Source organism: Cydia amplana, chromosome 24 (assembly GCF_948474715.1).
Source record: "Cydia amplana chromosome 24, ilCydAmpl1.1, whole genome shotgun sequence".
NCBI lineage: Eukaryota > Metazoa > Arthropoda > Insecta > Lepidoptera > Tortricidae > Cydia > Cydia amplana.
The window spans coordinates 8,461,010-8,486,132 of NC_086092.1; the positions used below are offsets into that span (position 1 = coordinate 8,461,010).

At 36.6% G+C, this 25,123-nt stretch overlaps 1 protein-coding gene across 1 annotated transcript; it reads right to left on the reverse strand.

The window, feature by feature from the left end:
• Window positions 1-180: 180 nt before the first annotated feature.
• Window positions 181-19,234, reverse strand: LOC134659213 (homeobox protein ceh-19). Its single transcript, XM_063514841.1, has 3 exons — window positions 18,943-19,234; window positions 1,188-1,330; window positions 181-671 (listed from the first exon to the last, which is right to left on the reverse strand). Exons 1-3 carry the CDS (start codon window positions 19,232-19,234, stop codon window positions 189-191), a joined length of 918 nt encoding a protein of 305 aa, XP_063370911.1. The 3' UTR covers window positions 181-188.
• Window positions 19,235-25,123: the final 5,889 nt, after the last annotated feature.

Consider the following 25,123-nt stretch of genomic DNA (forward strand, 5'->3'; position numbering starts at 1 on the left):
AGCTTTTAGAGTGGAGTCTAGTCTGTGCGGAAAGAGAAGAGTCGTAGAAAGTATGGGGTCATTTGGGGTCCAATACATTCCACGACTTTTCTCTTTCCGAACAGACTCTAGTTGCTTTTGCTCTAAGTTCTAACTTCTAAGTAGGTAATAGCAATTGCCTTGGCTGACCTTGCTTCAAATTTCTATATTTAGATGCTAAAATTCTCCTCTAACCTCCTCAAATGATCAACATTCTCCTGAGTAGGACTATGACTTAAAATATTATTCTTATAAACGTCCATATTTCTTTGGGCAGTCGCCATGTTGCTATAAACTTCGCGCGGCAAAAGGCGAGGTTGCGCGGGAATTTTGACAGGTGCTGTCAAAAGGCTGCGTTCAGGAAAGAAGCGTTCGTTCGGATACGGTGGCATGGCGAACGGCACTTCCGGTTTAAAAGGTAAGCTTCTCTGTATCTGTGGTTGCGTGATGTTGTTAATAGATTTCATCCACTGTTGCTGTTGTGTTGGTGGGATTCTGTTTGGGTAGTTGAAGATCCATAATCTGTCTCCTACGAACATTGGTCGGGGAGCCACGATGCCGAGGCTGCTGTAGTATTGCTGCGCCAATAGTTCTACGTCGTTGGTGTACTTGCGTTTCCATTTTGTGCGTCGGTTTTGGAACCAGATTTTGATCTGTAAGGAAAATCATTAATTTAGTAACAGAATAATGAAAATCTTAAAAAAACGAAAATAGAGGTACTTTCGGGAGCTTTTGGGAATGCGAAACTCGGGTTACATGCATTTAGGACCAAATGAAGGTATTAAAATGATTTCAAGCTTGCTGGGAATTCATTTCGCAAAACTTGCCAGCCGACCGCGGGCCGCTACAATCTGAGGGGCTACCGCGAACCACGTTCGACGTGTTGCCTCCCTGTCACACTTACGTACGAATTTACAAGTGTGACAGAGAGGCAACACGTCGAACGTGGTTCGCGGTAGGCCCTCTGTTACTTTGTTGGATGGTGAGTTGGTAGGAGGTGGAGAAAGCGTGGAGGCCTCATTCTAAGACCGGACATCAGACCAACCAGATGAGAGGAAGACATTAAAGAGAGAAGCAACAAATCGGGCTGCCTTGGGGGAAATTGGGTAGTCGTATGCAAAAGTGGACAAATACTCGATGAAGAAGGAGAGATCGGATGATTCAAATACCTGCGTCTCTGTCAGCCGTAACTGCCGCGCCAGCCGTCCGCGGGCAGCGACGGACAGGTAGCGGTTCTTCTCGAACTCTGCCTCTAGACTCTTGATCTGCTGCGCGCTGAATGCGGTGCGCGCGCGCTTGCCTCTGGAGGAGCCTGCGAACAAATTATAGTTCTATTGATCCTCGTTTTATGTATATCCCGGTATTCTCAGTTACTGTTTATGTGTACGGGCATGTTTTTTTGTCGGAAAGACCGTCATATGGCAAGAACTCTCTTATTTGTATACGTAGTCGCTCAGTTCACAGTCAGAAAGGAAGAACTTATTCACTCCTTCTGCTCTGGTACTCCTTGAATGTTTTGGACTAGCCTTTTGACTTCAAGCCAACCAACCAAATGTCTATTCCGTGCCAATGTCAACGAGTTAGCACTTTACAGAAAATTGTTGCCAATAAATACCTGGGCTCATTAATCACAGATTCTTTTTAAAGCAGGTAACTAAATGTAAATTTAGACATTTCTTGGTATGTAGGTACGTTAGGAACTCGTCACCAATGATGGTTCTGAAAAGTACTAGTCATGAATTGGTAATTTGGTGCTTATTTTTGTAGGAAAGCTACCATTGCTGTCTTAAATTAAAGTTGCTGACGAAGGGTGGCTGAGTGACGACAAAAGAGTAGTTTTATAGACATATCGATTATGTAAGAATACAGCTGACACAAAGCAGTTATGTGTAGGTTATTAGTTTCTAAAGATTTTAATTGCCAAGTGAAGTTCTTTCTCCGTTTATTTACAGCTGAAACCTTTTCTCTTCAGCATTCTCTTTTCTTTTTCCTTATAATTAGGAACCGTTTGAGAGATCATTACAACGTTATTATTGTCCCGACCAATTACTAACTCCGGGCAGACAGGACGGACACGGCGTGTCGTCGCCGCGCAGTTATTTTCAATAAACACCTCTCCTTGAGTAATTAGAGGCAATAAATCACTATGTCATTCGACTACCGACAGCGCCATCTTGGATCGAGCGCCGCCGTTTAACGTGAACGCATCCTAATTATCCCGCCAAAATACACATCGTGCCAACGTCATGATGAAGACGAAAAACACGACGCTGTACTCTATGCCTGTGTGACAAGGTTGAAGATTGTGTGATTTCTAATTTAACAAGTGATTTGCTTTTGTTGTAGACGGTCAGAATGAATGTGGAGACGATTTATTAGATCTCGCGATCGTTAAAGAAATTTCAAAGAACATATGTTAAAACGGGTTGTATTTCAGCTTCAATATGATTTAATGAGCGTCGTTTGACTTTAAAAACGTTTTAAAAAGTTGTAAAAACGGAATATCCGGTGACTTATATGTTTTTTAATTGCGTTCCGTTTCGTTTAAGACTTTGGAATCGATCTATTATGCCAAGAGCAATAATGTTGTGTGTAGATTAATTAGCGTTTAGAAATAGACATTTGCGGGTTTGATGTGGTGGAGGAGCGTTCCTGAGATTTCTCGGGCAGGGGTAAGCCAATTAACATCAATTTATCGTCAAGTGTCAACTGACGGGTTTTGTGCGATTGTTTTAACAATTCAAAGATAAATTAAGACGTTATTTATAGCGGTGAATGAAATATTTGTGTATATAAGATATTTACGACGTTCGCGGACAATAAACTTATCTTGTTTTAAAAATGTATTAAAAAAATAGAGTGTTTAAAATTCCGTCAATCAAGACGATCAAAGCTGAAGCGCGAATTATTAGCAAGATAGTTAGCAATTCAAACGTCTGTGAGAACATGTTCATGAAACCTAATAAACATTTAAACATTTTAAGATAAAACAAGTAAACGGATTTTTAGTAAACAAAACATAGATAAGTTTAAAGAACACTTGAAAAAGATAAATTGGCTAGAGTTGTTAAAAAGTTGCGACGACGTTAATTATAATTATAATATGTTCATAAACAAACTTAAACACATTCTTGATATTAGCATTCCGGTGCAACAATTAAAATTATATACAAAAAAGAAAAAATGGTTATCGAAAGGTATAAGGGTTTCCTGCAAAAATAAAAGACTGTTACGATTGTTGACATCTCAATGCAATCATCCAGTCATCATAAAGCATTACAAACAATATGAAAAAACACTAAAAAACGCTATAATAAAATCTAAAAAGCTCCAATAGGGGAAACTGGGGAGGGTTGATCACCCCTTTTGTTTTTAGCATACATTTTCTTAACTATTTGTAGTATTTAAAACCTTTATAGACCATACGACTCAGAATTTATCTCTTCATTAATAGTTTGAATTAGAACAGATTTGTGCAATAAATTAGATCATTATTTAATGAAAACCCATACTGTTGACATTTACCATGTGTCCCCTATGTAAGGGAGACTTGTTTACCCCTGGTCGGGAGTCTTGATCCTAGGGGGATCAAGTGACCCTGGTTCTTGGGACACATGGTAAACATATTTTTACCATGTCTCCCCATACCAGATTCTCATTGATTATATAACTCGGATCGCTATTAGCAATGCATCTATAATTTGTAAAATACACAGCAAACATATATATATTGCATCTTCCATGCTTTGAAGTTGTATTTCCGGTAATCAGATGTCTAAGCCGAAGGGATCAAGTCTTCCAGATTTGGGGACTTTTGGTAAAAAGATTTTAAATGGCAATGTCATATTTCGAGGGTAGTATGTACATTAATTTATTCACTTTATCTACAGAAAATTAATATATGAAGATATCAAACACATATTAATCCATAATCTTATACTTTTAAAAAACAATGTAATCGTATTATCCATAAAACAACATAGAATAGGGAATCAATTTTTGTACCAAAAAAAAAAAACAAAAATCTAAGTTATTAACATAAAATTTCTTGTAACAAGCTAATTTTTTTAAAGTTCTTATGAAGGTATTTTTAGCGTCAGATACCTACAGCAATTTTAATTTTTTTACCCATCACTGGTCGTTATTGTTTACTATAATAAATAAGTTTAGAAATTTACTGCTCACGTTTCGAGGACGGTGTTTGAGCTGCATAATCCTAAAATCCTTTCTATGGACCGTCGGTTCTATAGTATAAGGTCGGAAATCCATTGAAATAGCATTTCATCCATAAAAACAAATATCGCCGGTTGAAAACCAAATATCGTTATAAGTGTTTTTTGTCGACCGAGTAACATCCCCTGTGTGTAAAACGTTTAACTTGATAAAAAAGACCAAGTACGGGTAGTTCTTAAAATGTTGATGTCAACTTTAGTCAGTCTTTTCAAAGGCCACGGGGATAATTCCGTTTTCGGAGTCGGTTGTATAATTAAAAACTGAATTATACGCCATTAAATTCCGTTTTAATAAACAATAATGAGTCAAAAACCTTGAAAGTTTAAATCAGTGTTTCTCTGGTCGTACTTTCGCGGCATGATTTACTAAAGAAAATAAAATATTTATGATAGCTCTCTGAATCATTTTGTAAGTAAATTTATTACAATGTATACTTGATCGCTTTGGGGGTGACATGATCCCGGAATCATATCTCCCCTGAAGAAAAATACAAAGTCTCCCCATACATAGTAAGATTATAATACGTGCCGTACTCGAAACCTGTGTTCGCGTATATCAATGTAATCTAAGTTAATCATCACTTCAATAAACAACAAATAAAATAACCACACTCACTAACATCATTTCCATCTCATATTATAAAATAAATCCAGTTAAAGCTTACCGAAAATTGAATATAGTACGCAGAAAATCTTTCACCGTCCGCCATTTTTGAACCACTGACTTTTCCGATACAGTGCCATGACAGAACGTGAAGTTAGGAACGAATGAATGAGTGTTACCAGCGCAAAAAATTGTATCTCGTTTGGTTTGATTAAAAATGAAGTTTACCAAGTGTCCCCTAGGGATCGACCCTCCCCACCCTCACCTACATTAAAGAAATGCAAAACTCTGATAATATAACTAAATCAATGTGGAAGATCATAAAAGAACGCACAAATAAATCCGCGAACAAACCGGTACGTAACTTACAAATTAAAATCCACAATAATCTTACGTCTTGTCCTAAACAGATAGCGAATGCATTCAATGAGTTTTTTGCAGCGGTGGGGCGCATAGAACCGCCGGCCCCCGCACCGCCCGGCCGACCGGTCATGGAATCTCCCGTAAACAGTTTCTACCTTCGACCAGTAGATATAAATGAAGTTCGATCTATTTTAAAAAATCTAAAAAGTAAACACAGCTGTGGAATAGACGAAATACCTCCTATATTGCTAAAACAATGCGCTGATGAACTCGCGATTCCATTTTTTCTCCTTATAAATCAGTCTTTTTCACTTGGAGTATTCCCAGATCTCTTAAAAACGGCCAAAATTAAACCAATTCATAAAAAAGGTAGCACTGCAGAATTTAATAACTACAGACCAATCGCGCTATTACCCTCATCGTCAAAAATATTCGAAACCGCTATGAGTAAACGATTATATGATTACTGCGAAAAAAACTTAATCTTTAATGATAGTCAAAACGGTTTTAGAAAAAATCGTTCAACAGTTTTAGCTATGTACAAGTTTATGCAGCATGCTATTGACGTTATAAATAATAAACGATACGCGATCGGAATTCTGCTCGATATGACGAAAGCGTACGACCGTGTCCAGTATAATATCCTATTACAGAAACTATATGGGATAAGTGTTAGAGGTATTCCGCATAATTGGTTCAGATCGTACCTTGAAAATCGTCAGCAATGCATAGAAATACAAAACTACGATGAAAATAATGGCGAAATAAATTACACCCATTCGGATTTAAAATATATAAAACATTCCATACCTCAAGGAAGCTCAATAGGATGTCTACTTTTTTTAATATACATCAACGACCTTCCAAAAACTATACAGCAGGCGTGTACTTTATTTGCCGACGATATCTCCATCCTCACATCGTGTACAGACGACCATAACATAACACAAGACTTAACCACTTTATTAACAAACGTAGTTGACTGGTTATCGGACCACAACTTAGAAGTAAATTTCACAAAAACAAAAATCTTACAGTTTAGGCCTTATCAAAAAACCCCCCTTAATATTGATTTCACCTTCAATAATATACAATTAGAATGTGTAGATACCGCTCCTCTTCTAGGGTTCGAAGTTGACTGCAATGTTAATTGGAAAGCGCATGTAGCAAAAATAAAAACGAAATTGTCCCAGTTCACGTATGCCTTACGCGAATTAAAAAAAGCATGCGACCTCAACACCGCCTTAACAGCTTACTACTCCTATGCCCATGCTTGGCTTACCTATGGTGTAATTCTATGGGGGAATAGCACAGACGTGGAAAGCCTATTTATATTACAAAAAAAATGTGTACGAATTTTGGCAAACATAAATATACCGGAAAGTACTAAGACACACTTCATCGATCTAAAAATACTTACCTTAACATCAATATACATTTTGGAAACCTGTAAGTTTGTAAAAAAATACCCTCAATTTTATACCAAACATTCAGATATACCCCGACGTTACGCCAGCAGGTTTCAAAATAAGCTGGTGCAGGTAATACCCTCAAAACTAAAACTACATTCAAAAAGTCCAAACTCAATGGCAATAAAAATATTTAATAAAATTAGTAACGAAATAAATAACACTAAGTCCGACAATGAATTTTTTAAAAAACTAAAAGATCACCTCATTAAAAAAGCTTATTATACATTAAATGAATTTTTTCACGACCAATAATTGCAATTAAAAAAGTACCCCTATACAATAAATAACATTTAAGTATAAATAAATAACATCTTGTACAAAAAACTCGATCTCCTCTTGAATAAACTGTTTGCTGTGCCCTACAGGGTGTCATGTTGTACACGATTCTATGCAATAGGTTAAGATACAATGTGATATGCAATAAAGATTATGAGTATGAGTATGAGTAAACTTTCCGAAAATATAAACAGTTCCGAACGGCAATAACTCGTGCTAACTAGCAATTTGAAGAAAAAAAACGCGGACATTTAATTTATTTATGAGCTGGAAAGAATAAAGGCGACTTTAACAGTTTTTTTCGGTCAGTAGTGTGACTGGATTACGTCTTTTTCCAGCTATTGACAAAAAAAAAATCTCACACGCATATGGAGTATTTGGAGTGAAAAAGTCCATCTGTGTTTGCAGCTGATTTTTTTCAAATGCGTGATCAGTTTGAGCTTATTATTTAGTCTGTGACTGCAATCTTAAATCTAAGACCAAAAATATTGTAAATTTTTATACTAATGTATTATTTATTTATTTTTATTGTATTTTTTATTCAAATTCAAAAAACTTCCTCTTCAAATGCACTCTGTCTAAGATGTAGTTGTACACCTACGATGTACATACACAGCTATCACCGATGGTAATAAATAAATGCTGATTTTGTATGTGTTAATAGTATCCCAAATGTTTTCCCTATCTCAAGATGGTGGAGGTCCATTCGGTTGCGGCTTTTTTATCGCTTATGAAATGTATTTTTTATTTTTATTTTATTAATTAGCAATCCAAACTCCACATATATCGTTCCAAACTCAAATTAGCCGTTTGAATCGTCCACGCACACACATATACGTTGATGTCTCATTTTCTAAATCCGTTCCACGCAGATAAATCTCGCGTCTCGTTAACTCCCCCCGTAATTACGGTGGTAAAAGAAAAATTGTCTATGGTTAGAAACATGAAAGCGGTAGTGGCCAGTGTCTTTAAAATGTTGTACAACCACAGACCTAGAATCCGCTCATCTAATTCTATGTGTACAACTGTCAGAGTTCGACGTTTAAATCGTTTAAATAATGTTTTAGGATATCGTCAAATTTCGTTATTCATGTCAAGCTGGGGGGAATCGAGTTCTATATGAACGCGATGGACGCTTTGCAATTCATTAGCCATCACTCATATATGTATAAGATTTTTAAAACATTATCCAAAATAATGGATCATTTATTATCTGACAATAAAGAAATTTGTATTTGTAAAATTTGTATTAGCTGAAAAGTCGTCCGATACAATTTCGTCGCACACTTCCAGTACGGATATGATGGTCGTTCTTATCTACGTGACAGCGTGATAAAACGGTGTCCGTCACTTTCTTTCCCACGGTGTTAAACAGTGACAGTTATTTTATCACGTCGATAAAGATGGATAAAGCTATCCATAATAGGCTGGCTGATATTCCATATAGGTATCATTTTTCCGATTTAACTTTTTGGTTACTAATAAATAAAGTACCAAGCAAGCAAGTAGCTTAGTCGGACTAAATGTAAAAAAAAAACTTAGTAGCAGTGTTGCCAACCCGGAATTTAAAAAAAATGCCAGACTTATGTCTAGATTATGCCAGAAATATGCTAAATAATTTTGAAATATGCTAAAAAAAATCTAAACATTATATAAGTATGTAAGTAAAAATGAGGGTCTTCCACATAAATCAAACAATGCTGTTTCTGAAAAATTTTAGAGTCAGACCAATCTAACTTTCCACCAACTTGGTTAGCTAATGCCAAATTTCTTTGAAACGTGACGTTTATAATAGTGGCTCTCCACACTTTGTAGCTGTTGATGCAGAGACAGAGAAGGCATAGCCCGATTTTTTCGATTTAATTGTGACAAGAATGGCATACCTATATTGGAAAATTTGGAAACAATTTAAAACAAGCCTTCGTGCTGTCAAATTTAATGTGATGTGGCTAAAGCAAAATAGGCACAACAAAAATATAGATACACTCTGGTTGGCACACCCACTTTGTAAGTAGAAAAGGCGCGAGATTCAATTTTCTTATGGGAATTCAACCTTTCGCCTCAACATTTCTTTAAATATCAGTACTCTCGTCTATTACCGCGGTAGTCTAGCTGTTACCGCTTATAATTCCTCGTATGTTGTATAAAATTTCCTTTGACGGTTGTGCCATGGATTACACTGCCAAGTAGGTTTCATACTTGGCTTAGGGACACAATTCACTAATTATGCTAAAAAATATGCCAGATGCTAAATGGAAAATTTTGATGCCAAAGAGAGTGAAAATATGCCAGATCTGGCATCAATTATGCCAAGTTGGCAACACTGCTTAGTAGTAGTACTAGTAGTACGTATCTCTATCACCTATGTACCGATGCAATTTTGAGTATTTTGACTGACGGTTGAACCCTCGAGGCGCGAGTTCGACTCGCATTGAGTTTGTATTTATTAGGTAGTGCGTTTTAGCACAGAATGGTTTTAGGTAAATTTTTAAGTTAAATCAAATTAAGTACTTAAAAAAACATTATATGAAATTAAGAATGCCTCTTTGGTGTAAGTTTTCAAATAAATTAAAGACGTCGCCGTTTAGTCACCGCACCGCGTTCGCGTACCGCGACGGCAAATGGTCCGCGAAGGCGCGAAGTGCCGTAGGTTTTTTATTACCATATTAAAGTGTAAAATTACATCGTTTAAAAATGTGTAATTTGAGAATTACTGTCTATTTCTTGAGTTCCGTATTCCATGACTACTTCAAAAAGAGAAAAAAGATCACTTTGTGAGTGTGCCTATCAGTCCGTCTATCAAACATTCTAACCAATCTAACCTATCCTCGTATTATCATGCCGCGATCAGAAAGGGATTAGAAATAACAGATTTCCATACACTTACGTCAAAATCAATATGGATTGACAGCTATCTCAATCCCTTTCTAATCGCGATAAGACCCAGGGCAATTTTGGCGCTTTTGAATTTGGAACTTTCTTTTATGACTATATGAGTTCAAAACTCGAATTTAATTTGTACTTATACAAGTACACAGGGACTTATATAGCCAAAAAAGTAATATAGAAACTTCTTTTTCCTTCTTCCTCGCTTTATCCCGGCATTTGCCACGGCTCATGGGAGCCTGGGGTCCGCTTGACAACTGATCCCAAGAATATAATTGAAACGTCTTTTTATCTTATTAAATTGTACAACGGGACTTAATCGCGTATTTAAGTTTTACCTCCGAAGTTTTCTTCTCCAAGACCACGGGACAACGCCGTACTCGAAACGTCGGAGGTAAATTTAAAACTACGTATGTAACGTAGGTATTTAGAGTTAGACCAAGAAAAGTCTGCAACAATTTTGATAGCAGCATACGCATTGCAATTTGCACTTATCTTGTTATGTAATACGTCATAACCTCATAACGTTTTTTTTTCTGGCTTACTGCCTGCACTTTGGCCCAGGGTGAATTTGCCAATGTCGGTGTTGAACGTTACGTTTAAAATAAAATAATACTTGCACTGTAATCAAAATCAGCCTTTCTTTCTTCTTCAATCTTTTTATCTGCTTCTCTATGGCTCGAGTATGCAATGCAAGTGCGATAAAAAGGTAGAGTCTGTGCGAAAGAGAAGAGTCGTGGGATTTGAGGGCGCGCCAGTGCTATTTTATGCTTTTTGCTATGCTGACAACACTGGTCACGTGATTATAGTACGACACTAAAGGTCATGATACTTGAATCCCTTTTGCTCCGGGTTTTTGCCACGGCTTACTACACCGAGCCTGGTGGTGGTGTTGGCTCGTCAACTCAATCCTCTGATTTAGCGCAGGCACTAATTTTCTTTTTAAAACACACTCTTGTTTTTATGTCTCAGATATTAAAAAGTGACAGTACGATTGACAAAACTGCTAAAACTAGTTAAGAATCTGCCCAATACAACTGTCATTTTAGTAGGTACCAAACAAGAGTCTCATTTATGTACTGCCTAATCTGTGAAATCCAACAGTTATTTTAATACAAAACCGGGTAGATCGGGTAGAAATTGGGCAATTGATATCATCTACATAGCAGTCTTTTATTCGAGATACCGTAGGTACTTTTACTCAATCCTGAAAAAAAAAATTACATATAAATATGCATAAAATGGCAAGTATCAAGACTATTTGTCAGTTATTTTAAAGATCATGAATGACCTGCATATTTATAAAAATGAATATATTTTGAATGAATATACTTACCGATTATGTACCGGAGACAATTATTTAATATTAAATACATCATAAATAAATACCCGTGAATAGCGGAAACACGTTCCGCGACTTTTTGTAAGTCGATAGTCGGCTTTTAACCATTTTCTTCCCGCTGACAAAACCGAATAATGTTAAATATAATTTTCATTGTGGTTTTATGTACGGTTTTATCGTGTTTTGAAAATATTTTATATATAATACTTGCGGTTTTTGTTAATAAAAATATACAATGACAGAAGTTTGTTTACTTTTTACAAGACAGGTGTCAAAGGTTTGATTTTTTTTTTTAATCTTTATTTATTTATAGAGGGTTTTTACAAATGCCACCCTCATAGTGGCTCTCTAAAAAAACTACAACAATCTAACTTTCACTATTTCTAATTTGTAAGATGGCCTTGACCATATTATAAAGAAGCCCAGCCTCTTCGGAGGCTGGACATGCCAGGATGCTATTGACTCTGCCGAGGTCATAGCACCTGACATTGAGCAAACGACGCTGTGCAGCACCTCGGCGACATTCCATTAAAATATGAAACACATCTTCAACTACTCCGCATAAGTTACATTTAGGCGAGTCAACTTTACGCATCATAAACGCGAAACTATTTAAAGGAATGTGGCCAGATCGCAATCTAAGAGCAACAATTAAATCTTGCCTGTTCATCCTACAGAAAGAGAACCATGGAGCACGAGGAAGTGTGGGTTGGATCGTTTTATACCATATACCCTTTGTGCGAGATCTTTCATCAAAATATTCAGACCACATGTCAAAGCACATATTTTTGACCTTGTACAGAACATCGGAGAACCAAGGGGTATTATGGCATTTAACACCCATTTCGGCTGCTTCCCTAGCCAACCGATCCACCACCTCGTTCCCCACAACACCACAGTGGGACGGGATCCACTGAAAAATAACTTTCTTTTTGGCAGCGCATAGTTTAAGTACTAGACGAATTATAGTGTAAGCCACTGGAATGCCCCTAAAGACGTAAGTACAACGGTTCAAATGTTGAAGTGTGCATTTAGAATCCGTTAAAATTACAAACATATTGTGACTATTGATGCTGTCAATATATGAAAGTGACTCTGCAATTGCAATCATTTCAATAGCCATTATCGAAATATTGTCCATAATGTGTAGTTTAATTACTTCACCGGTTTGCCAATCTAGGAATGCTGCCCCACTACCAATATCTGTTTTAGATCCATCTGTAAATATCTTATAATAGTCATGATAGGTGTCTGTAAGCATTGAATTGCATATACTTCGTAACTGAGATCCGTCGTACTTACGTTTAGCTTTATCGATTTTCTCCACATTTAATACTAGATGAGTACTTAAATCTATATTAGTAACCCAGGTATCGAGTGAAAACATTTCTAGCTGGTTACTACAGTATACCGGGGTGTCCTTAAACTCATTAAATACAAGTCCAATTAACGGTTTTGTTTTGTTACGCCAGTAAAGGTTATCAAAAGAGTTTTTTAAATCCGACAGAAGACCAGGTAGGGAATTTGTACTTTGAGATTTAGATTTTAACAACATTTTCCCTGCAAGATACTGTCTCCGAATTGCTAACGGAGGTACGGTCAGTTCTGATTCCATGACATGGATAGGTGTACTTTTTATAAACCCTCCAATTATTCGTAAGCAAGTGTTTTGAAGTGTGTCTAACCTAGCTAAATTAGTTTTAGCGCTATTCCCGTATAAAAAACTAGCATAATCGAGCCTACTTCTTATCATTGCAATGTACAGTCGTCTTAAGTGGACTTGGTGCACTCCCCACCCCGCTCCCGCCAAAACTTTAAATATATTTATAAATTTAGTAACTTTAATTTTGATTTCATTTATGTGTTTCCCCCATCGCAGGCCTCGGTCAAGCCAAAGGCCCAAGTATTTAACGGTATCCACAACTTCAATATGGCAATCAAACCTTTGGCACCTGTCTTGTAAAAAGTAAACAAACTTCTGTCATTGTATATTTTTATTAACAAAAACCGCAAGTTTTATGTATAAAATATTATCAAAACACTATTAAAACCGTACATAAAACCACAAGGAAAATTATATTTAACATTGTTCAGTTTTGTCAGCGGGAAGAAAACGGCTAAAAGTAGACTATATCGACTTACAAAAAGTCGCGGACCACGTTCCACTATTGAGGGGTATTGATGTTCTGTTTAATATTAAATAATTACCTATTTAATAAGCCCCCTAACTTAGGGGCCCTAAGTAACTTGTCTCCGGTACATAATCGGTAAGTATATTCATTCAAAATGTATTCATTTTCATAAATATGCAGGTCATTCATGATCTTTAAAATAACTGACGAATAGTGTTGATACTTGCCATTTTATGCATATTTATATGTAATTTTTTTTCAGGATTGAGTAAAAGTACCTACGGTATCTCGAATAAAATACCGCTATGTGGGTGATATGCATGAATTTGTTTGTAATCTACGTGCTGGATTCAAGCACATCCAATTCAGATGAAGATAGTTCTATGAGTCTCCCTGGTTGTTCTCAAGCTAGCTCAAACATAAGTGACGTTGAATATTTTAATTCAGACTTCGATTACAAAGAATAAAACTTTTTCTAATAAAATATTTCTTTATTTGTAAGTTCGTTTACTATGTTCTGTAGGTAAGTTACGAAATTATATTTCATATTTAGCAGTGACTTTTCGGCGAAATTAAATATCGTGAGATGAGAGAACCGGACATATCCCAATAAGGCCTACTTAAATGCACTATTTTTATATCCCAGATAGTAAAATTACAGTTCTATTGCCCAATTTCTACCCGATCTACGGTTTTGTATTAAAATAACTGTTGGCCTGCATAGTGGAGTCAATATAAAGTTAAAGTTACATTAATTTCACAGTCAAATGTTTCTACACGGGTGAATTATATATCATATTGACTACCCGGCTGCGAATTAACAACTTGATATCTGTTCCCGTTTTTGAGAAATAACATTTTTTTTATTTTATATTTTATACTACCTAAACAGTAATTTCACACTAGAGATTTTTTGAAGAATGGGCTATGAAGCTTACACGACTACACGGTCAGAATGTCTCCCGACAATAATATTAATTAAATTTTTTAATGAAAAAAACAATAACTTTGTAAGTTTTTCATGACCGAGAATATCCCACACTGAGAGAAAAGTTTACTATTGTGGTTAAGAGTATAATTTGTTTCGATCATCTCTACAGTGAATCAGTACCCGCCATTTAGGGTAATTTAAATAGCTTGGATGATTTAATAATGGTTTTATTCCATACAATATTACATATACGTGGGAGATTTTTTGTTGTTACACTAATATGAGAAAGAGATTTGAGAAAGTGAAAAACAAACCCACTGTCCATTTTCTCGAAGCAACGAAAACATTTTCAAAACAAAAATGGTTAATAGTAATTAAATGGATTAATTTACGTGAGAGATTTTTTTGTAGGATATAGTAAATATACAGAGCTTAATTAACATGTAATTGTTATGTACACATAGTTGTTATTTTTATATAAAAAAATATTTTTAATAAAGAAAATTATTGGGAGCTGGTTTTGGTGTCAAGCTGGGAGAAAATATAAATACATAATGAGTATATGTTTGAGAACTGCATATTAAAAAATATCGAGTGTCGGATTCATGTTTTGATATATTTTTTCTATTTTAATAATAGTTTGGATTTATTAAAACCATGTGACATATTTTGTGGAGATTTTTTTTAAAATATAGTATTTGCAACATAGGTTATCACATCTCAAAAAATCTCTAGTGTGAGAATTCATGTAGAGCTCTCATACATTATGAACTGTGCTGACCCGACTATGCACAGATTAGGCAGTACATAAATTTTTATAAGGCATAGTCGTAAGTACTAACAAAAATGATCCCTGATGGTCCTGTAATAAATGAATTTACTATTATTATAAATGAGACTCTATATTGTTTGGTACTAAAATGACAGTTGTATTGGGCAGATTCTTAACTAGTATTAGTAGTTTTTTCAATCGCACTGTCACTTTAGTATCTGAGATATAAAAACAAGAGTTTGTTTTAAACAAATTAAGAAGAGAGTAGAAGAAAACTAGTGCCTGCGCTAAATCAGAGGATTGAGTTGACGAGCCGACACCACCACCAGGCTCCGTTTAGTAAGCCGTGGCAAAAAACCAGAACAAAGGGATTCAAGTATCTTGACCTTTAGTGTCGTACTATAATCACGTGACCAGTGTTGTCAGCATAGCAAAAACCATAAAATAGCACTGGCGCGCCCTCAAATCCCACGACTCTTCTCTTTCCGCACAGACTCTAGTTTTTCGAGGGATTTTGGATCATATTTATCAGTATTTATCCATAACCAATTCATTTAATAGGAGCGGTGTTTCTTAATAGAAATTAGTTCGTAGCATTTAATTAGATTTCATTTTTGATCCGCACAACACATTAAGGCAAAACTCAGTTACGAAACTTCTTAAATATAAATACAAAATAAAATTAAAATTTTCACATTACGAACAGTAGGTACCACTTTACTTCAAGCCCTTAAGAGCACAAAATTGCTTAAAAAGAACCTTAACAAACAAAGATAAGATAGCTCTGGGCTATAACCGCGAAAATCGAAGTTCGCAAATTGCGGGCATCTGTCTGTCTCTCTAATTACACCTTCATTGGAGTAAAAGAGAAAGATCCCCGCAATTTTCGTGGTCTTCATCAGCAGTTCCAAATCGACGAAAGGCATTTTTTGGATGGGAATTATCTATTTAGTGATAATAAAATACAAAGATCGCTACCTATACAACGAAACGCTGTATATGAAAACAACCTAGCTTATCTGGGGGCACGGTAGTGTCCCGCCAAGTCCATCAAATAATCATCTTACATCTCCAGACTGAAAAACTGATAGACACATCCAGTCATATTTCCTAGTGTAGAAGTTTTGACGGAGTTTCTATTTACTGACCCAGCGAGGGCGAAATACGAGCGAAGCGTCAGGTCTTCAGTGGGCTAAAAAACTTTAGTATACTGTATGTATGTCAGTTGTCCATTTCTCAAGCAATTTTCATGATATTCTGTGAGAGACTGAAATAGTGCCTTCACTATCAGTTTCACCTACACTCCATTTTTCATAACGAATACGAGGAAAGTTAAAATAAAAAAACACGGCTAAGTATAAACTGCAGTAGTATTTCTTGAGGGTAGGTATAGGTACTTTTAATTAACAATTTAGGTAAAAATATCGTTATTTATTAAGATGTTTTGGTGCCCTAAGCATTTCTAGACCATGGTGCCTCCTCTCCCTAGGGTCATCAAGATTATATTGAATTTTGTTGGTAAATTGAGTCACGTTCATTTTCAATCCGTCACATAATTTTATCACGGAAATTTACAGTGCTGCAGCAGTAACTTTGCACAAGTAATGCTGCTGCGGTCGCCATCCGAATGTCATCTTTTTCAAAGTTGGCTTAACTTTTAAGATAATATTGAAAACGCAAGCGTAGCGAGCGCGAAAATTTTTCGATAGAAAAAACGCAATTCGATAGACAATTGTACATTTTTACTGGACGAGGCCGAAGGCCGAAGCTCCGCATAAGGCTGGACGTCCGGAGCGTCCGATCCGTCCCTCAAAAGATCGACTTTGACGTGAGGGAGAAGGCCTCGCATAATAGGTACCTAACGCCGAACTGCAAAAGAGTAGCTTGAAAACGAATCTTTAATCTATTTAATCACGACTCTCCTACTGCTCGCTCTTTGGTTTCACTCGAAAGCGCGACTTGATAGGATGCTTTTAGTTTTCGGCTTTTACGGGGCCCCTTATCTTTATAACACTGACAATTAAGTAGGTCGCAGGATCGCGGCTATGCAGCCACTTGGCCTGGCCGACAAATCTGGCGCGCAAGAGAGCAAAATTCGCTATAAAATCGGTAACCTATGTCGAAAAAATCGGCTGGCCGCAAGCCGACGGCAAGATTTTTTGGCCATGAGCTTGAGGAGGCCCCCGTAGTGTATGGTCAAATCAAAAGCCTACGTTGAAAACGTTCTTACGTGCTCTCACTCTCTTACTCCTACGACCCTTCGTTATTAGATGCATGGGTACTTCTACACGTACAAAAAGTTTCATATTGTAGGTACTTACATAGGTACATACTTCACTAAGACTGCAATGCTAATGCAGCCTGTGCGTTTTTTGCCTACGTTTTTGGTGCCCCCCTAGACGTGGTGCCCTAAGCACGTGCTTATTTTGCTTATGGGTTAATCCGGCACTGTGAGGAATTAAATGTCAGAATGGAAACTATACAAGAAATCCATTTAAAAAAAATTGCTTATTGTAAAAAAAAAGAAAAATACCTACTTAGAACGTACAGGGCATTAGAGCAGAAATGTATCATTTTCTGCACACTTTTTAGTTTTTAGTTAGTTTTATAAGGCGTTAAGAACGGCAATAAAAATAGTAAAAGATCCATTTTTTAGGGTTCCGTAGCCAAATGGCAAAAAACGGAACCCTTATAGATTCGTCATGTCTGTCTGTCTGTCTGTCCGTCTGTCCGTCTGTCTGTCCGTCCGTATGTCACAGCCACTTTTCTCCGAAACTATAAGAACTATACTGTTGAAACTTGGTAAGTAGATGTATTCTGTGAACCGCATTAAGATTTTCACACAAAAATAGAAAAAAAAACAATAAATTTTTGGGGTTCCCCATACTTCGAACTGAAACTCAAAATTTTTTTTTTCATCAAACCCATACGTGTGGGGTATCTATGGATAGGTCTTCAAAAATGATATTGAGGTTTCTAATATCATTTTTTTTCTAAACTGAATAGTTTGCGCGAGAGACACTTCCAAAGTGGTAAAATGTGTGTCCCCCCCCCTGTAACTTCTAAAATAAGAGAATGATAAAACTAAAAAAAATATATGATGTACATTACCATGTAAACTTCCACCGAAAATTGGTTTGAACGAGATCTAGTAAGTAGTTTTTTTTTATACGTCTTAAATCGCCTAAATACGGAACCCTTCATGGGCGAGTCCGACTCGCACTTGGCCGCTTTTATCCAAAACCGCGACGCCAAAAAAATAGTTTTTAGGTATCTTTAATAACTTTTTATTAATCTATGCTGACCAGGCTGAGGAGCCGTGTAATGTAATAAATATAAGTAATACATAGAGTTTAATAGACTCTTTACATCTAAAGGTATGCCTACAGTGATAAAGTTAAACTTTGTCTAAAATAAGTGTACCTACCTACCGCGAACAAAGTTTGTGTTGTGCGGTATACATACACTAAAAATGACGTCGCCGCGGGCCTCATGAGGTTATAGGTGAATTTTTTAGTTAATTTGCTACGTCGTAGAGGATTTTTTTATTTTTGGGATTTACTTTGTTTATCTTTGTTTACTTTGTTATGCCCTCTCGCGCATGAGAGGAGGCCTGTGCCCAGCAGTGGGACGTATAATATATTGGGCTGAAATTATTATTTGTATCTCCTTAGATTTCACGGGCCTATAATCCCGGTCTTTTGATAGGCTTATTATTGTTATTTTTACCCCGTAAAAGTAAACATTTATTTCATTGATAAAGACAGTAAAAAGACAAATAAATAACTTATGAACTAAATATATTTATGAATAATACTAAATTAAAACTAACAACCCTAAAAATATCTAAAATAAAACAAGGAATATAAAAACTACTGAAAGAGGCAATAAATGCTAAAATAAATGCTACTCACTTGATTGTTGATAATCAGCAACTTTATCCAACTCCTGCGCATCCGTCGAGCTCTCCACATCAACGTCACTTTTATCATCATCTGACTCATTATCATTATCATCGATATCATCATTATACTTCGGATAATCGAACACAGCTTTATCATTATCACCACTTGCACCAGGTTCATTATTTGTGACATCTTTAGTTTCTTTAAATTTATCAGAAAGGAGGTTTTCTATTGAGAAAGCAAGTTTTCTCTCGTTCTTTTCTGTTGCGTTTTCGACATCCATTGCTTCTGTGTTGTCCATCTTCTTGGTACCTACTTCTAGATCTAGGGGTTACTTTTGTTTTTACTGTATTTCTTTGTTTCAAAATACACTTTATTAAACCACTTCTGTTAGGTAATTTGTTCTTAAATATAGCATCTAAGAATTTGTTTTTATTTAGGAAATGCACTTTTTTCTTTGACCTTGAAAAGTCTTATGTTAATTTTATTAATAATTAATATCTACTAAATATTACACACGTTTCACCATTGGAACTTAACGTATTTTTTTCAGGACCGAAATTTCCGAATACCCTCACACGTCTTCACATAAAAGAACCCCACACCGTTTTGGAACTTTGAAGTCCGTCTCGAGTGTCTCACACGCGATAATAATTTAAACTACTCCCAAACTAACGACACGTTTTTGTCAAATTGGTCCAAGCCAAGAATCTTAACTGCCTCTTCTGAAAAACATATTTGCGTTTCAACTTGATTAACAAACAAAAACCAACCTTGTCTTCAAACTATAGAATTCAAATTTGAATGCGTTTTTAACACGATTTGACTTGTCGGAATAGTTTGATTGGAATGAAGATGAAAAGCTTCAGCTAATGGGCGTCTTTCGGGTTGACAATTCTGTATGCTTCACTTAAAACCTCCCAAACAACTTCCTACCTTCATAACAGTAGGTAGAGTTGATATTCCGTTGAAGCGTCTTAAACGATGCAAATAGCTCTTGGAGCGCGCATGAAGATATAATTAGAGATTGACCAATCAGAGCGAGGGGGCGTGGCCGCTGCGCGAGCGCTTTGTAACATCGAAGACGATTTATTTAGGGAGTGAATTATGCGCGTGATCATTAATTGTGATAATTATTTAGTTAGTTTGTGTAATTGGACGCGTCGGAGGGGTTTTGACGTGTGTTATTAATGTGTAGATAATTATTTGATTGCGAGTGTTGGCTTTGACTTGGTAGAAGCCTGTACCTGATACGATTGTGTCGGTTATATATGCACTTAATTAGAGTCAAATGTAGATTTATGGTCTAATTTGTGTTTCCGGTTCTTGTTGGGTGTTGGTGTGGTTCTCCTAAGAAGTTAGTATTCCATTGGTACCTAATAATAATAATGTTATGTATAGTTTGGTATACATACCCATACTTCGTATTACCTATACCTGTTTTATGGTAGGTAATATTAGTCGTCTTAGGATTCTACCTACTCTCTCTCTCTCTATGCTTTATTAAGGCCCCAGTACATAATGGGCCATCGCCGGCCACTCCAAGGGACGCAGCCATGCGGTGGAATGAGATAGCAATATCACTTGCTCCCTCTAACGCATAAATGCGTCCCTTGGAGTGGCCGGCGATAAAGTACACAATACTGGGGCCTTTATGTTCTTTTTCAAGTATTTTTAAGTTGATCTGTAAAAGGTGAATCCTAAATAGATAAGTAATATTTAATATTTAAGGATTCTTACCATTTTTAGGGTATTCTCACCCTAAAAATTATAATTTACGCTGACGCTGCACTGTCTGTCTTGTCTGTCAGCGAACTGTATGATGTTCTTGATATATCAAGAACCGTATAACCAATGTGTGTTTTTCAATTACCGCTATATCAAGAAATAAATAAAATAAATCTGTGTAGGTATGAATGAGATGATCCCATCGCCGCTTGTTTTACCTGTGCAAACAGTCAAGCTCACTGCTCAACGCAGTGCAGGTTGTGGCAAATTGTTGGGGAGTGGCAACTCTACTTACCTGAGCGCTCTTGGGAGACATCTGTCACCCGACAGGTGAGTGGTTGACAGTTACCAGTACTTACACAGGTTCTTTTGAAATAAAACTAGAACTGCTCTGAATGGCTTGGAGCACCAATTTTCCTTTGTTTTGCCCGACTTGGCGCGGGCACTACCGTGCACCCAGATTCATCTACCGCGAGCATAAGATCGAAATTTCGTTATCTGCCTCTCTATAGGTGTCGCTTGCATATTCGAGCGATAGGCGAGGTATAGTCTGACAAGAACTTGTAGAAAATTATTGAGAGCGCCCCTTCCGTAACTGTCACATTTTTGAAGCATTTTTGACGTAAAATGCTAAACACATGCTAAACATGGCAACAATTTAGTATGGATTTTTTTAGTTTCATTTTATGTCGCACTATAGGTAGAGTCAGACCGTGAAAAGTCTGCAGCGATTTTGATAGCCCACGCAGTGCAAGTGTCATTTTAAACGTCAAACTTCTATGAAATTATGACGTATAAATAACACTTACACTGCGTGGGCTATCAAATCTGCTGCAGACTTTTCTTGGTGCGACTCTACCTAAGTAAGTAACTTAAGTGGTATCCAGATGAGACAATTTTTCGCCAATCTGATGAAATTCTCCGATCGAATCAGCAGGTGCGGACACATAAATGCAATCAACTGATTTGATCAGTCCCGTCTGGATACCACTAAGGTTTCGATGTTTGTGGACAGGACCAAATTTTGAAAACGCATACGTACCTACTTACCTAATAAATTTAAATACCACAGAAGATTTGAAAACTAGCTCAAACCCAGGCCCAATTTCATCATTCCTATAATTACCAGCAAAAAAACGAACTTAAACAAATGTCCTACTAGATGTCAACAATAAATATCTTCACAAAAAATGTCTGCGCCCTTTTGAATAACCGAAATATTTTGTCACAATTATGAGTTGGCGGCGCCTGTTTTATTTGTTTTGAATTTGTAAGAATAACACAGTCGTTATAGACCTTATTGTGCTGTGTTATGATTCTCGAATGGTTAGCTAACTGTGTTAACGGTTCAGTCAGCTGGTGGAAAATAAGTGTAAGAGTATACGCCAAATAATATTAGTTATTTTTATTAGTTAAAGGAATTTGAACGCAAGCATATAAATTGCAAAAACTTCGCGCCTTTTCAAATAACCGGAATAGTTTGTTATAATTACTGCTCTATGGCACGGCGCTTATGTTTTTTTAGTCCCTGATTGATGCCCATTCAGCCAGTGAAAAAAAGTGCTGCCAGTGTTTCCGTGTTGTTTGAAATCAGGGTTCCGTAGCAGATGTTCTAAAATAAGGTACCCATTTTCATAGCTTTAGCTAGATCGATTTTTCGCCCCCAAAAACCCCCGTATAGCAAATTTCATCGAAATCGTTAGAGCCGTTTTCGAGATCCCCGAAAAAAAAAAAAAAAATATATATATATATATATATAAACAAATAAATAAATAAACAAGAATTGCTCGTTTAAATGTATTAGATACTGGATATTAACATTCTTGAAAATAATTATTTTGACACAATTTGATGTTTTATAGCAACGAAGGCTTGATTTGATTTTTTATTATTAATGTGTGTCAAAGGTCTGTTTGATTTCAAACATAAACAGAGAGAATCATACTATCTTTGTCTAACACTAGTACTAGCACCCAAAAGAAAAGGATGAGTATAGTTTTTTTTGTTCCTATTTACTGACAAGATTTGGTTGACCCAGTATAAATTATTATACCTAAAGTAGAGTCCAGACGAGCTGGGCAAATCAACCGATTTGATCAGGAAAATTATTGGCGCCAATCTCATCTAGCGTCCACACGTACACAAATTTAATCAACAATTTGCATTCCATAGATACTAACTACGAAAATAGGCATTTTTGTGTCCGCACCTGCTGATTTGATCGGGGAATCCAATTGGCGTTTACGTCCGAACGGCCTGATTCGATCGGACAATTTCATCAGATTGGCGAAAAATTGTCTCGTCTGGACTCCACTTAAGAGCAAAGAAGAGGTTTTTTTAAGACGACTATGGACCCCTAACAAACTCTACTTGACAGTTCCCGTATGCATTTCCGCATATTTTAATCCGTGGCATGCGACCTTTCAACTTTAGCGCTTCCAAATTGCTTCGGTATGCGCCATGGCGCTACCTTCTATAATTTATGGTTTCACCAACTTTATAATGCGGACGGCGGGTTTGGAACTAACATAATTTCATAGTAACTGTCACTTTTTATATTACCACTAGCGCCACTGCTACTATATTTGTAAAATTGTTTTGTAAATGCGGTTGGTAAAATTTAAAATTCCTAGTCTTTTCATATATTTTAAGGATACAGAAACGGTAAAGTTATGTTTGTTTTTGGGAACTATTAACATGTGGGGAGGGTCGATTTCATACCCTTATTGGTTAATTAGGCTTGAGTTTTGTATTAGTTTAAATTGTTTAAAACCGTTACGGTATAGATAACATATGCCTAATAGTAAACAGTAGGTAAAGCAATTTTTTTTGGACTATCTACTTGTCTAAAATTTGGGTCTAAAATTGGTAACGGCCGTTACCGTCCTTATTAGGTATATTACGTGGAACGAAAAACTGTTGTTAGGATACTAACTAGGGTGTTATTAGCACACGTTGAAAACGAGCCCGGAGCGGCGATCTCGTAGATGTAGATAGTGATGGGTAGGACATCCATTTAAAATGAGTTTGTATGAGTACCTCATTTTCTAAAATGAGGTGTTACAATGTCTTACTTCAAATGAGGTGAGGTACTAGCATATTTTCAGCGTCAACTATTCCATTAATTCCAACAGCGACAATTTTTTTAAGATGTATGAAAGCTTGCAGCGCTTACGCTTGTTGTCTTTCGTGTTTAATTGTTAACGTATTTTCGATGGTGACGCGAAGCGATATTGAAGTACGTCGCGTGTCGGTCTCACTCCCTCTTTGGGTATTTCTAATTCATTGTTTCATTTTGAAAGGATTTTTAAGTCATGTCACAGAGAGGCGGTGAGTGGACCTTTTGTCGTTGCAATAAGGTTTGTAGTTCGGCAGTTGACAGTGTGGATCATTACTCGTTTCTTCATTTGAGACATTTGAGTTTTGAGTGTCGACGAGCAGGCGAGCACCTAGCGCCTCGCGCGATCCAGGGACTCTGTCGCGAGTTGTGAGGAGTGTATGAGTTTTGAGGGTCGCGAGACTCGCGAGTGAATTTGAACGGATAAGAGTTTTTTGAAATTTGAAGTGTGGCAAGGGGTGTTTGTGATGCGCGCGAGTAAATGAGTAAAATGAATAGAGGAGTGAAGTAAGACATTTTTGCGGTACGAAGTACTGCGACAAATTAACAAAATGAGTGGTACAAATGAGGTGCCTCACGAGTGAGCGACTCAACACTAGATGTAGAATTGTAGAGCGTATTTACGGTTAATACCATAAGAAAATTGTACAGTCGCCATCAGATATATCGGAGCGGCCGCGGTGCTCACAAATATCTGAACACGCCTCTATTCTCAAGGCGTTAGAGTGCGTGTTCAAATTTTGTGAACACCTTGGCCGCTCCGATATATCTGATGGCGACTGTACCAACAGTCCGAGTGCGTCCCACCTTGGTCCCTCCCTCCTGTGCTTGCTCTATCACAGATATATAATAGAAGGCTGAAGAAAAAAATACTTACCTTGAAGACCTTGCTCTTTGAAGCCAGCTGTAAAAAGAACTCGGGAGGTTTAAGGCTCCAGACCTTAGGAAAAAAAACAGACAGACGGACAGCGGAGTCTTAGTAATAGGGTCCCGTTTTTACCCTTTGGGTACGGAACCCTAAAAACATCAATGTCAAAAAGGGCAGCTCTCCTGTCTATTTAAATGTCATGTTAAGCTATCTAAATATGCGCCACACTCTTTAGCAAATATTATACTTTTAGCCAAATGCTAAAATAGCTAAATCATCATTATAAATAATCATAAGCGTAACAAATGACCCCAAATTTTTCGAAATGTAAATTTACCTATTGTGAACTATGAATCGCTATCGCCGTTTAAATAATTGTTAGGAAGTGGTGTTTTTTAGTAATTTTCTTCAAAATGCGACTTTATTCAAAGAAATTCCTCGTATTAGGTCCAGTTTCCTTATTTATTATATCAGTT

Excerpts from the sequence above, each read along its gene's own strand:
- LOC134659213 (XM_063514841.1), bottom strand. The coding sequence starts at position 19,234 with ATGGACAACACAGAAGCAATGGATGTCGAAAACGCAACAGAAAAGAAC. Across the intron at positions 1,331-18,942 it reads TGCTGATTATCAACAATCAA|GCTCCTCCAGAGGCAAGCGC; the intron begins GTGAGTAGCATT and ends ATTTGTTCGCAG. Across the intron at positions 672-1,187 it reads TACGGCTGACAGAGACGCAG|ATCAAAATCTGGTTCCAAAA; the intron begins GTATTTGAATCA and ends TTTTCCTTACAG.